Source organism: Ctenopharyngodon idella, chromosome 5 (genome assembly GCF_019924925.1).
Source record: "Ctenopharyngodon idella isolate HZGC_01 chromosome 5, HZGC01, whole genome shotgun sequence".
Lineage (NCBI taxonomy): Eukaryota > Metazoa > Chordata > Actinopteri > Cypriniformes > Xenocyprididae > Ctenopharyngodon > Ctenopharyngodon idella.
This window is the reverse complement of record NC_067224.1, coordinates 20,423,823-20,438,715: the sequence shown is the minus strand read 5'-3', so window position 1 is coordinate 20,438,715 and position 14,893 is coordinate 20,423,823. Positions and strand designations below refer to the sequence as shown.

Genomic DNA, 14,893 nt, shown 5'->3' with positions numbered 1-14,893 from the left:
TTGAGGGCCTAAACATGCTCAAAACTTTGCACACATGCCAGAAGTGGCAAAAATTTATATCTGATATTGGTTTCAGAATTAGGAGTGGCAAAATGGCTCGATAGCGCCAGCTACAAAATTTCAACGAAGTGACACATGTAACAGCCCAATACATACAAAAAAGTCTCTTGGAGCAAAATGTGAAAACCAACAGGAAGTCAGATATTTTTAATTTTCTTTGCAAGATGTTTGCAGTTTTTGCCATTTCCAGATGATGTACTTTAACAAGCTCCTCTTAGAGCTTATCAGATCAACATCATATTTGGTCAGTCTAATCTTTAGGCCTTAGCGATGTTAAATTGCAAAGATCTTGAGTTTTCGTTGAAGGTCGTGTCTGTGGCGGCCTGACAAATGTGATGTTTCGCCTTGAAACAGGAAGCTGTTGTAAATCAGGCATACAATGTCCAACCTGCTCTAAACTTCACTTTTGATAGGAGTCCTGGGCTGCGTTCCATTCCACTTTTAGACACGCACTCACGATCTTCCCTAAGCACTTCCCCTCGGGGGAATCCCTGCCTCCATGCTGAAGTGCGTTCCACTTCGTGAAGTGGACGAGGGAAGTTTATATGGACAGACGGTCAAAATCGAGGGAGCGAGTCTACTTCATATGTACACTTCAGGCAGCTCCATATACCACAATGCAACGCGATTGTGACGTCACTGCATATCGCGTTTAATTTACCCCACCACAAACATTTTTAAATATCTAAAACAACCCAAACACAACTATATACATAAAGAATGCTGCATTAAACAGTTTCGTAAGGAAAAAAAATGTAAATAATAAATCAACTCAATAGCAGATTCCAAGTGATCAAGGGCTTTGGACGTTCCAATTCAGCCCATTGCAAGGGTTCCGCCAGTAGTTGGCACTCGTGCAACGTAAGCAATGATGTGCATCCGAGTCAACGAGACTGAGGGAAGTTAACGAGGGAAGGGCATAAAAAACTGGAACGCAGCCCCGGTCTGAAGACATCTACATGCCAATATTCAGTTAGTCATAGCGCCACCTGCTGGCAACAGGAAATGGCATGCAAATCATGCAACACTCGGCTAAGTGCTAAATGTACGCGAAACAGGAATTTGTTGTAACTCAGGCATACAATGTCCAATCTGCCCCAAATTTTACAGATTTGATAATAGTCCTGACCTGAACACATCTACACTACAATATTATTCAGTTGTAGTCAAAGCGTCACCTGCTGGCAACAGGAAATGTGGCATGTCGAAATGACTGTCATATTTCTCCTGTATTTACCCCCTTAAAAATGCATGTCACCCACTGTTCACTGTTTTCCTAAGGCCACCGGGTGGCAGCGGCCTTTTTTTTTTTTTTTTTTTTTTTTTTTTACTGTATTTGAGCAAATAAATGCAACCTTGGTGAGAATATGTGACTTTTCAAAAAACATTTTAAAAAATCTTAATGACTGCAAACTTTTGAATGACAGAAAAAACTAAAGATTGTTTTGGTACAAAAAAAAATGTAAATTTTAAAGTGCATGTAAATGCATTTATGTGAAAGACACTGTGTACAAATTTTACATTTCTGAATTTGCCCCCTTTATGTTAGAAATAAAACAAAAACACCATGCAACTAATCTGATACATCAGCACTTATTTCTTCACAAAATAAATAACAGATGATGTTTGAGGCACTTTCAAGACCATAGTTTATTTCATTGTAATAAGAAAGTATATACATTGGGGTCCCTTAATAGTGAGTCCTAAAGCTACACACATGATCTTAATTTTCTTTCAATCAGACACTTTTCAGACACGTGAAAATCCCTTAGGTTGACTCTTCCAAACAATTGGTGAATTTCCCAGACCATCGCTACATACAATTAACTATTGTGAAGCAAGCATTTAGCATCATTGTGAAGAAAATAAGAAGCAAAACAAAAGCATGTTGATTTAAATTATTGCTATAAAACTGAATAAAAATCAGCATAATGACAAAAAACAAACAAACAAACAAACATTAGAATATGTTGATTGAATGAAGGCTTTCTCAACAAATATTCATAGTGTAAAAACAAAATTAAGACATGCTTGTGCCAGCTTTTACATGCCAGGCAAAATGAACAGGTTTGATACAGAGTTTGCTCATGTGGTAAGCAGCATGATTACATAAACTAGATACAGATTAAACTAGATTGTGACAGAATGCAATGTCAAGCCATACTACCGCCAATCAGCTAATGATAATAAAATACTATCAAAAATATACTGACTCGAGAAAATGGAGGAATCTGCTCTTACATATAAAAGTCACATTTTAAAGTCACTATATATATATATAAGTTTTTTTAATCTTATGTTTGTTTAGAAGTGTGAGTACATGAATTGAAAATCTTTCGACATTCAAAACAGTTTCCATAAAACATCTCTTAAAACCTTGAGGACTTGCGCTAACCTCTATATAAATCAATGGAAAAATATTTAAAGAAAATGAAGCTCAATGCCATACAGATGTGTTTATTTTCTGGGAGGACACAGATTCCTTAAAATTAAACTCTTTGAGGTCCTCGAATTTATTTACTGGTAGGCATATACAAAGGGAGACTACAGAGCAACTGAGTAACAAACGCTTTCTGAATCTAGCTCCATTAATGCCATTTAACAAAGAGCTACAGTACATCCTGCACCTTGAGAGCTATGCATCCTGTAACCAATCTCAGGCACATAAAAGTACATTTTAAATCCATCTTTAACTAACATAAGAGAAAGCTAATGAGGAATCACAACAATAAATGTGTGAAGAGGTAGAGTTTGAATCATTTGTGGGGTGTTTATGGACCAAACGGAAGGAATCGCAATGGTACAGCTGTTATAAAAACTGCTGATAATCCATCCAGTAAATACAATACAGATCATCTAACAGCCTGAACTTTGTGTCTCCTTTCCAAATTTGTATTTACTAGCCATTAAAACACTATTTTCTTTTTTTGTTTTGTTTCAGTAGTGTGAACGTGAAGTTGCTAATGCTAGCACACTTGCCACAAACCACTAATCTGTTACCACAACAGGATTTAATCCTTGATAACATTTTTGGTTTCTTTTTAGGCCCCATTATTAGTATGAAAACAAATTGAATTAAAAAATATGATACACTGAAGTGTATTTTATTTTCTTGAGCATCTGTTGAGTCATATATGCAGATACTGCTTTGGCGTACACCACTTCGGTCACAAAGAATCAATTCCAATTAAATGTACGAAACTGATGACAAAACATTGTAAAAATCTGTTAGGTACCCAACACGGATGTCCAGGCAAGGGAAAAAAAGAAAAGAAAAACAGGCTGTTTTGTGCAGCAATGCAAAATGTAAATGTTCCAACAGTCTACGATGAGAAAGTACCCAATTGCATTCAAATGAACAAACGATTAAAATACACCGGTCCCGTTTTCAAACAAAAGAGAGAAACCCAATGATAGATCTTGCAGAGAGAGTAGGGAGGAAGGGTGATATCTACAAGAAAACCATTTTGATACACCAGGTCAAAACTTCTCAAACCTCATTTTACCAGTCCAACCGTTTTATTTTCCATCGCACGTCCATCAGAACTGAACCTGCTTCATTTGGTGAAGGCGGCCACCACAGCCCACAGCAGCTCATTGGTGTTGCTCTTCATGCTCTCGCCCTCAGGCTCCAGGTCCAGCAGCTGCCGTACTCTCTTCATGGCCAGATCGTACTGGTCATCCAGCAGCGGGGCGAAGGCGTTCTCTAGTACATCAGAGGAATGGGCGAGGAATATAAGGGCCAGAATACGCTTGTCCATTCGGTGAGGATCGTTCACCCACTTGTCCAGCACGGCTTCCTGCACCTTCTTAATAAGGCGCTGCTTAATATTATTATTGGTAAGGGGGTGCGTAGTCATGTCGAACAAAAGAAAGTTTTGCTTCTCTGTGGTAAGGACGCCCTTCTCCACGAGGTTCTTGGCCAGGCGCTCTCGGACGTTACGCAGCTGGTAGTGAAGCTTCAGCGGGTTCCATGTCTCGCCTGCAAAAGACAAGCACTTTCAGTACCAGACATCTACTAACATTCACTTTATTTGACAAGGACTGAGATTAAACTAATCTATTGGATTCAATATGACTACTGAAATATTTAAAGGGTTAGTTTACCCAAAAATAAAAATCCTGTCATTAAGTACTCACCCTCATGTTGTTCCAAACCCGTAAGATCTTCGTTCATCTTCGGACCACAAATTAAGATATTTTTGATAAAATCCGATGGCTCAGTGAGGCCTCCATTGCCAGCAAGATAATTAACTCTTTCAGATGCCCAGAAAGCTAATAAAAACAGTGTTTTGAAATCGCCCATCACTAGATATTGTTGAATAAAGTCGTTATTTAGTTGGGTTTTTTTGCGCACAAAAAAGTATTCTCGTCGCTTCATAACATTAAGGTTGAACCGCTGTAGTCACATGAACTGTTTTAAATATGTCTTTAGTAGCTTTCTGGGCATCTGAAAGTGTAAATTATCTTGCTGGTAATGGAGGCCTCACTGAGCCATCGGATTTCATCAAAAATATCTTAGTTTGTGTTCCGAAGATGAACGAAGGTCTTCCAGGTGTGGAACAACATGAGGGCGAGTACTTAATGACAGAATTTTTTATTTTGGGTGAACTAACCCTTTAATTTTTCTAATTATGCCCAATTTGTGACCGTAGTATTATAGTAGAGGTTTTCTTTCACAAATATGTGATATGATGATAATTTTTTTTTAAATTGCTATGGCTATAACTTACAATACCAAAAAGTATCAAGAAAATAATAAAAACTGACAGAAAAAGCACCGTAGCAGCCGTTAAAAAGTCTGGCGTAAGAGGTACAGCTCCCATAAGGGCTGTACATTTGTGACATTTCACTGTGAAGGACAGAGAAGGAACCTTGTGCAGTTGTTGCAAAAATGTATTACATTTATTTTAGGAATTAGGAATTTTTAGGAATGTATTAAAATCAGAAATGTAACTAAGTAAGATTTTATCTCTACTTAGACAACAGCAGCACAAGATGAGGTCAGAAGAAAGATATGAGTGCTTTCCTTGAACGGGCCTCACTATTCTTGAAAATACCATTTTCTATTCTGATTAATGGCACAGCTGTCGGACAAATCTATAATTAACTTATAATTATTATTGTAATAATAAATTAAGGGTTGCACAATAATTCTAATTCTAGTCGATATCAGTAAGCTGTTATTTATTTTCATATTATGGCCAATTACTGATAAACGGTATATAACTAATATAACTAACATTATTATGCCTAATTAAATAAAAAATTAAAATGTATTTAAATGCAAGTGTAATTAGGCATAACAACAATGTAATGTACAGTATGAAAAAGGACATTTATTTTGAGAATGATTACATTTAACAGTGTCATTAAATTGTTAGTGCTTTTAATGGTTAACTTTAATTGAGCATTAGATGACAGCAAAGGTAATCTAAATGTAAAAACGGGGATACATGAGCATGCACAATTAAATATCTAATATCGACCAATACCTATATAAAAACTACCTAAAAGAGAAAAAAGAATCACTGCTATACTGTGCATACCTATGCTAGATTTCAGTAGTATAGTCCCATTTATTGATAGCTTCTCCTACAGGACCATTGCATTATTAATAGTTTTAACATGTTTTTGTCTAGATTTTTGACAAGTTTTGAGTCTTTTACAAGTTGCTGACAGGAATTTTGAATGCCGAAGTCATGCTACAGTCCCTTGAGTGAGTGCCACCAACTCAGTTGATCAGCTCCTGTGCTGAAGCAGAGAAGAACAGACGTAACAGGATCAAAGCAGACTGTGCTACAGCATTTGCTAGTCATCAGCCTGCAGTAATTTATGGCTCTGATCTAATTCTGAGCACATTTTTATACACTCTCTAAACGAGGATGGCAGCTCCTTCTCTCAGACGCTTTGATCTTACTCTTTGACTCTTTGGCTGTCCATACTGAGACATTTCCAACTGAGCTCATAGCCACAGTAGGTCAACAGAAAATCTTCAGAAATCTCTCTCGATCTTTGGACCAAAACAGATTTTTTTTATGTGCACCAGGCACAGTATAATTAGCAGGTAGCAAATGTTAAAATGGTTCAATTAAATGTCATTTCTTCATGTAATCTATTTACACTATTGTTCAAATTGTTGTTTTGTTTTTGCACACAAAAAGTATTCCCGTCACTTCATAGCATTAAGGTTGAACCGCTGTAGTCACGTTGACCATTTTAAAACGTTGCTGCCTATGTGTGGTTCAGATACCCTTGGATTTCATCAAAAATATCTTAATTTGTGTTCCGAAGATAAACTAAGGTCTTACAGGTTTGGGATGACATGAGGGTGAGTACTTGATGACAGAAATGAACTAACCCTTTAATCTTACTTTTAAGTTTTTAAAGTTTAAGAGTTTAAATAGTAAACTATTAAATATTTATGCTGTTCTCTAAAGCCAATCTATGATATTACTGGGGTATTCAAAAAAAAAAAAAAAAAAATTCAAGATTCAGGATCTCAAATGATCTGTGGTTACTCACCACTGAGCAACTCTATCCAGCTCTGCACGGTTTCGGGCGGCTGAGTGTCTTTTATGTGTTTCAGAGCCTCGTCCAACAGCACGTCCCCCGTTGGAGCATCAGACTTACATATAACCTGAGAAAAAAAAGGAGGAGTGAAACGTCACTAAACACATTAATGCATTCTACTGCACAAAAGCACCACTGACATCAAGGCAGAGAACTCATGAGGGTAAAATCATATGAAGGAGATGAACTACTTCAATTGAAGACCAAAGAGTTTTACTTCATGTATTAAATCTAATGCATTTTCCAGGGATACATCTGAGCCTGGTTTAATAATAAAAAGTTCTCACTTCCAACAGCCAACACCAACTGCAAAAAGTGGCCTCCTGACATACAATTAATATCAAAGTGCTCCCTCTTGTGGTAGAAAGTGTCCTACACAATTGTAAATGTAGTGACACCAGAGTGCTGAATTCTACAAGGACATAAAGAATATATCCTCTGAACTTGTTCAGTCCAGCTGTGTTTGTAGAAACCTGTGCAATTGACCCTGTACAGATGTTCAGGGAAGATATTTTTAAAAACAAGTCTCTGTATTTTCTTTATGGTCCATTCAATGAAAATCAATGGGATCCAATGTTATCCAACATTCTTCAAAACAACTTCTTGTAAAAAGTCATACAAGTTTGGAACAACATGAGGGTGTGTAAATGATGACAGAATTGTTATTTTTGGGTGAACTATCCCTTTAAATGCACACAGAACATGAACACAGCTGAAGGAGGCATCCAAAACAGGAAGCCTCTCCCCTATCGTATGATCATTTCCAGAGTGCTGAACAGTTTAACTTACCTTCCGGGCGAGCAGGCTTTTCCTCCTCATGCCACAGGCCTCCAGCTGCAGTCTTCCTCGTAAGGCCAGCTCAATGAGCATGCAGCCCCGCAGGCCTGATGAAATGCAGTCATTCCAGAAGGAGGTGTAGCCCTTGCACAAAAACAAACCAAAGAAAGTCAGTATACAGGCCTCATCGAGGTTCAGAGCTTCAGTGCAACTACAACTTCCATCCAAATGGTTTGTGAACAAAGAAAAATTTTCTAAACAGTTTACAGATGACTCAAAATGATAAACACTGTTAATATGGACTCCAGTTGTTTTTTTGAAAAAGACCCGTCATCACACAAGGATCTAATTTATGTCAGCAAAAATAAGACAAAAAACAAAAAAGAAACAGCTTTATTGTACTTTGCCAAAACACAAACAGTTTTCTATTTTTAGTTGAAAACGGTGTAGTTTAAACAGCCACTTAGAGTCATCTGAACACATAGCGGACATTTTGTAGTGCTGTATGCTAAAACTGAAGAGGTAATATTGTTGGCTGTTAATGGTTTCGACAGTACTGAATTTAGTCTAATCAGTTCAAGTGATAATGTATGGTATATTACATACCAGAAATTATGCCAGTTCAACTTCCTGTGTGGTGTGGCCAATGAAATTCAAATTTCAATGCCTTAACTGAATTAATGAAATAAAATGGGGACTTTTCCCCAACACAGAGGGATAGTTTTGACTTAATTTTTCATTTTTGCAGCTCCATCTGCTGCAGTGTCATGTTTAGCAGTGGATGAAGTGAGCGATGGATCACTCCAGCACTAACAAGGCCTGCTTTGTGAAGGTCCAGCCTCCCTGTCCCAGAGGCCACTACTGGGAAACAACAGGCCTCTTTTTAAGGTACTGGCAACACAGGCAACGCTCTGCACGTGAAGTGAAGCACATGCAAAATCCCAGAGTGATGCACAATGAGTAAATAATCTAATAAATCATTTTGAATAGTTTAAAACAGAAATCACATCTAATTTTTGTGCAAATTTATTCAGTTTCCACAGATAATTTGCTTCAAACTAAAAATGATGTCATCACCACACACCCACATGGCTTGAATCTCATGTCCTTTTTTAGTGGAACATAAGAATCATCAAATGTCAAAGCTGCTTTTTCATACAACAATAGTGCATGAGGATCAAGTTCAGCTGCAATTGTGCTTGGTTTATTAAAAAATAGATCATATTAAGAACCACTTTATACTTTAAAGACCTACTCTACCGTTCAAACGTTTGGGGTCGGTACGATTTTTGTTTTTTAGTCTTAAAGAAATTAATATCATTCAGCAAGAAGGATGCATTAAACAGATGAAAAGTGACAGTAAAGAATTGCATTTACACTGTCTTTTCTTTCCAATGTATATCCGAGGAGTAAAACTATAGCAAGAAAAAAAAAAAAAAAAAAAAAAAAAAAAAATGTAGGACAGGACTTGATTTTGTCCATTGGGAATTGATTGGATTGTTGTGTTTTGCTTTTGCTGTGACAGGTTAATAAGATATCAAAATTAATTCATATGACAACATTGCTACTTTAAAAGACAGCATTCAAGCTCACAAATGGTCTGTCATGATTTTCTTGTTGACACCGTGTGTAAGTCCTCTGTCCTGTGAGTACACTAGATAAATTTTGTGCTCTGACAACAACATAAAACCAGAGTAAGAGCTGACACACAAGCAGACAGTCATGATAATGGCTCGGTAGGCAAAGGCAGCTGTATTTCCACAACTGTTGGAGGAGATGAATCACATGCAAAATAGAGGCCTTCATTTACTCCTGAGCCACGTCACAGTAGACCATTACTTATTTTAATGTTATCTTATATTTCCTCACCTTTTTGTGAGTTTCAATGTGGTAAGACATGTCCAGGTCACATTTCACACCAGACCCAAAAGAAAGACAAACAATGGTCACACTTAATTTGAATGTGTCTTTTACACAAAAGGTACTGCGTAAAATTAATTAACAATATGGAAATACTACAGGTTTAAAGGGTTAGTTCACCCAAAAATTAAAATAATGTCATTTATTACTCACCCTCATGCCGTTCCACACCCGTAAGACCTTCGTTAATCTTCGGAACATAAATTAAGATATTTTTGTTGAAATCCGATGGCTCAGTGAGGCCTGCATAGCCAGCAATGACATTTCCTCTTTCAAGATCTATTAATGTACTAAAAACATATTTAAATCAGTTCATGTGAGTACAGTGGTTCAATATTAATATTATAAAGCGACTAGAATACTTTTGGTGCGCCAAAAGCGCAAAATAACGACTTATATAGTGATGGCCGATTTCAAAACACTGCTTCAGGAAGCTTCGGAGCATTATGAATCGGCATGTCGAATCAGCGTTTCGGAGCGCCAAAGTCACGTGATTTCAGCAGTTTGACACGTGATCCGAATCATGATTCGACACGCTGATTCATAACGCTCCAAAGCTTCCTGAAGCAGTGTTTTGAAATTGGCCATCACTATATAAGTTGTTATTTTGTTTTTTTGGCGCACCAAAAATATTCTCGTCGCTTTATAATATTAATATTGAACCACTGTACTCACATGAACTGATTTAAATATGTTTTTAGTACATTAATGGATCTTGAGAGAGGAAATGTCATTGCTGGCTATGCAGGCCTCACTGAGCCATCGGATTTCAACAAAAATATCTTAATTTACATTCTGAAGATTAGCGAAGGTCTTACGGGTGTGGAGCGGCATGAGGGTGAGAAATAAATGACATTATTTTCATTTTTGGGTGAACTAACCCTTTAAGGTTTGATTTAGTTTTAGCTGCTTGTTACTACTATAGTAAATACAAGTAATGAGTAACAAGGACACATTAAAGGTAGGGTAGGTAATTTCAGAGAGGCTAGCAATAGCAAGCTAGCTTTAAAAGCATGAGATCCCAACCTCCCTTCAGAACGCTCTCCAAAGCCTCCTCCAAAACACATGAACGTGCACAACAGAGTCTGCAAAGCCTCATGAAAGACGCCGTTAATTTACCTCATGTTTCAAAGCACATAACATTACAATAATAATGAACGTAAACAACTTAGAGCTCTGATTACGTCCAAGGATGTAAACAGCTCCGAGTAGAACGTCACGGGTTGCAATCTCTTAATTGGGGATGCACTGATCATGATTCGCTTATGGAACAGCAGCAGTTTCTTTGGGTACTGCTGTACACACAGTAGCGCTGCGCTTATAAACACTTACAGGGAGGTAAGAGGAAAATTAAATGCCATCGAAACTTTTCTGAAGATAGTCAGTTCCCTTCAGATATACATTCATATAAACCCCCACCCCCAATTCAAATGAATATTTTGCTTCCTATATTCTCAGCATTGCAAACACTGAGCCTGTTGTGCCCAGTACAGTATTTGCTCTGCTGACATATGTGTTCTCTTCTTTGCAACTGTCTTCAGCGTGTCCCGTCTCTGGCCTGTGTTAACCTCCTGCTTACAGACTTTGTAATATTTCCACATGACATTTTGGGAAAAGATTGCAATGCAGTTTGTGTCCAAGTCCAGAAGAGAGATTGGCTAAAATAATAAAAACCGGCCGGTTTCCGATTGTTTGTTTGGAGTAAAAACCGGCCTGTTCCGATTTATGGCCGGTCAACCGATGCATCTCTACGCTTAATTACGCCAAGGCGTGAAATCAGCATAAGCCTGTTGTTCAGTCGGACCGAATGCAATGATTGGACTAACATTTTTTGGTCCTGAGACTTCCACAGAAGATATATGTACATTTTTTTAATATTTAGAACACTTCAATTATTGATTGCTATCAGGATGTGAAGAGTTTCAACCAGTATAACAAAGTGTTTATGAAAAACATTGCCTACCTTTAAGGTTCTTCATTGTGATGTTATTTTCATGTCAAACACATTTTCCCCCCAAATTCACATTACTAAAATGCATTAGTATAATGTAATAATAGTAATGTGACATTTCTTTCATGACAATTAAGCATGATACAAAAATCTCAAAGGTCCAAAAACTTTGAAGTGTTTTTGACAATGTTTGAACTTAAGTATAAGCATGAGCAAACTGTAGACCTGGAATAAGTTATGTTAATCCATGTATCCTTCCTGCTACTTTCCATACAGATAAGCAAATCTTAGTGAAGCCTCGACATGATATTCGATGACTGAAAATGGGAGTAATGTAAAACCCATGAAAGCTTTGTGAACAAGCGACATGAATGCACCCTCCGGATTAAAGATCTTCTGTATTGTTCTTGCGCAAAACAGTACACTGTTGTTAAAAATACAAGGAAGACTTTTGTGAAACTAATATTCTGAACAAAATGTACAGCAGAATGACACTTACAGGATCGATGTAAGATGTTGAACTGACCATAAACATCAAACAGGGAAAGAAACTTTATCCATCTAAAAGTCAATAGGTTAGAAATCTCTGCTGTGGAAAAATATGACAATGATTCCAGGTTTGAGAGGCAAAGAGAAAAAAATGTTTCAATTTGATCGCAGTGTTCTACAAATTTATTGACACATGGTGTGTCTTGAAATCTGTCATGCAAGTAACCATTGATCAATCAAAAACATAAACTCCAAAACCTTATATTTGACATGTAAAACACAACCAGAAACCCGCTGTTTGAGGTTGGACAAAGCAAAAGGATCCAAGACATACTGCCTGAGTAAAAGACTGGCCATTTTTCTGAAAGCTACAATTTATTTTGAATAGTACCCAAAAGCCATTGTTGTTGAGAGCATAAATAAAAGCAGGCAGTAATCTGACATGAAAGAGCTGTAAAGAGAGGCGTCTTCAGTAGCACTGCCCTGTCAAATGCCTGCTCACCCACAATCTAACTACAAAGGCCAGACAATGAGGTAGGTACAATTCACTACCTACTATAAACCTTAATTAAGGGTCAGTCAATACATCAAACTGCCAAACCGGCTAATTTTAGGTGCTTTGCCTCTTTCCCTTTACTGAGGACAGTCATATTAGTTGATCCCCCAAATTTTAAACTAAATTTTAATTATGACCTTCCCTCTTAAAGTGGAGTGCTCTACTATTATGACATCTAGAAGTGTAACAACCAATAAAACACATTTAGAAAGTTCTACATCGTTTTGGGGAGATAATAATCAGTTTCCTTCACTTTTCAAACAGATCCTCCATGTTGATGAGCTCCCTCCCAGTGGATGGTTATGGAATACTAGCTTACTGAATACTGTACAGTACAGACTGTATACTTGCCTACTACTAAAAGCAAATGAAACAGAAGGCATTGGATGTTTAACTCAGAGAGTGATGTCAAGTTATTAATTTAAAATAACTTTTTTTTTTTGACTAAAAATGACTTAACATTTGGCAGTCCAATCCAACGACTTAATAGAGCTTACAACAATGATTATCAAAACATTTTGGATGTTCTCCTTATTGAACCAAGTTGATTTATGTCAACTCATTAGTAGAGGTTTCAAGATGTGTTTCAGATCAGCATCAAAAGGTAAACTATAAAAAAAATAAACTTTGGATATGTTCCAAAACACTTCTTGTCATGAGTTGTTTCAAGTGTATCTGGATTTACATGCTTTGTAAGAATGTGTACATGTGAGTGACTAGCGACAAGGATCTCAGGAGGTGATTAAGGCATTTTAACTCTATTCATTAATCTTTCAACTATAGATCTTGCAAGATAGCTTCAAATTTCAGTTTCTTAGAGCAGCATTGTATCTGATACGGTCATATTTTGCTTAATGTGGATATGATATGATAATGTCATAGCATCTTAATGTCACACTGGTTTCCATATGGTATAGTAAAAAAAATGGATTATAATTGTAGTGTTAGACAGTTAAATGCATTACTCTGTTATTTAAACTATGTTCTTCACGCAATGTCGATGTGTTACTACAGTCTGATGGGTCAGAAAGAGAACTTGTAACTGCAATGCAAGACAAGCTAAATGCTACATTGCATCACAGCAATAATGTTATTTGCTTTTGACTCAAAACGTCGCCCATTTAAAAAGAAAAAAAAAAAAGGATTCCATCTGCATTTTTCTTTAAAGAGCTAAAATATCAACTATGAAGCACGCGATCGTGGTAAACGATGATGAGAGATAACAACATCGACAAAAGACAACTACTAAAAATAAAGCAAAACAACAACAACAACCTCTCGGTCTTTCAAGCCCAGCAGCAGTACTTCCTCCATCAGGGTCAGTCTGGTTTCCTTGGCATCGCCGCTGTCGTCGTCGTCCTGCTCGTCTCCACGGCGAGGCTCGTAGTCCTCGTCGCCGGATCCGCGCTCTCTGTCTGCGGCTGCAGCGCTGCGCGAAGCCTCGGTGCGCCTTTGCACCAGGCCGGAACTCCGCTGGGTCAAAGTACTCATTTCTCAAACACACTAAAACAAAACCTCCTTCCCAGACTCCTGTCTGAGAACAGACTGGATTATTCAGTCCAATGCATAAATGATTTCCGGGGTGAATAAGGGGAATAAAGGTGTAATTCGGGATTTGTTTGGGAGAGAGGGGCCCCTCGCGATCCCTACCGCGGTCGGACCGTCGCTGATTCAGTTCAGGTTTAATATGGCGACCAGCCGTGACGAGTACAGCAGTGGATGTGGCATCTCAACACTCAGGTTGTATCTGAGGTGCATAGAGACAGCATTTACAGTTAGGTAGCACCAGGGTTATTATCGTTTACTAAAACATGTTAGAAACATTTGCGTTACTTAAAATAAAAACGTTTATTCAAATAAAGATTATTATTGTTATTTTTTAATTTCAGCTAGGTACCAAGGCAACATTTCTCATTTTCAATTATTTTAACTTGTAAAATAACTAAAATAAAATAAAAATAATAGACTATATAGAAATATTAAAAAATAAAATAAAAATGACAAAACACTTAAAAATAACTAAAACTTTAAAATGAAAGAAATAGGGAAAATATAAAAATAAAAACTAATAGTATCTCAAAGATGCTAAAATAACAATGGATACCACACTAGTTTTGAGACAGACTTAAAGGGATAGTTCACCCAAAAATGAAAATTCTGTCATCATTTACTTACCCTCATGTTGTTCCAAACCTCTATAAATTTCTTTTTTCTGTTGAACACAAAGGAAGATATTTTGAGGAATGTGTTGAACTGAACAGTTTGGGGGCACCATTGACTTCCATAGTAGTTTTTTTCCTACTATGGAAGTCAATGGTGCCCCAAAGTGGCCTGGTTACAAACTTTCATCAAAATATCTTCTTTTGTGCTCAACAGAACAAAGAAATTTATACAAGTTTGGAACAACTTGAGGGTGAGTAAATGATGACAGAATTTTCATTTTTGGGTGAACTATACTTTTAAGCTGGTACCATTATTAATATATTCAAATATTTTGTATTATTTATATAAAATGTTTATTTTTTTAGGTGACTTTCCAAGTTGTATTGTACATTTCTTTTCAGCCT

At 37.0% G+C, this 14,893-nt stretch overlaps 1 protein-coding gene across 1 annotated transcript; it reads right to left on the bottom strand.

Moving 5' to 3' along the window:
* Window positions 1-1,692: 1,692 nt before the first annotated feature.
* Window positions 1,693-14,072, bottom strand: golph3a (golgi phosphoprotein 3a). The gene is made up of 4 exons (XM_051894327.1): window positions 13,602-14,072; window positions 7,423-7,554; window positions 6,586-6,700; window positions 1,693-4,042 (listed from the first exon to the last, which is right to left on the bottom strand). The coding sequence occupies exons 1-4, from the start codon at window positions 13,815-13,817 to the stop codon at window positions 3,618-3,620; spliced, it is 888 nt and encodes a 295-aa protein (XP_051750287.1). The 5' UTR covers window positions 13,818-14,072; the 3' UTR covers window positions 1,693-3,617.
* Between the last annotated feature and the right edge of the window lie 821 nt (window positions 14,073-14,893).

What these genes read in the sequence shown, in the direction of transcription:
- golph3a (XM_051894327.1), bottom strand. Translation starts at nt 13,817, where the DNA reads ATGAGTACTTTGACCCAGCGGAGTTCCGGCCTGGTGCAAAGGCGCACC. An exon ending in TGGGCTTGAAAGACCGAGAG is followed by an intron (nt 7,555 to 13,601) that starts GTTGTTGTTGTT and finishes TTTTTGTGCAAG; the next exon opens with GGCTACACCTCCTTCTGGAA. An exon ending in AAAGCCTGCTCGCCCGGAAG is followed by an intron (nt 6,701 to 7,422) that starts GTAAGTTAAACT and finishes TTTTTTTCTCAG; the next exon opens with GTTATATGTAAGTCTGATGC.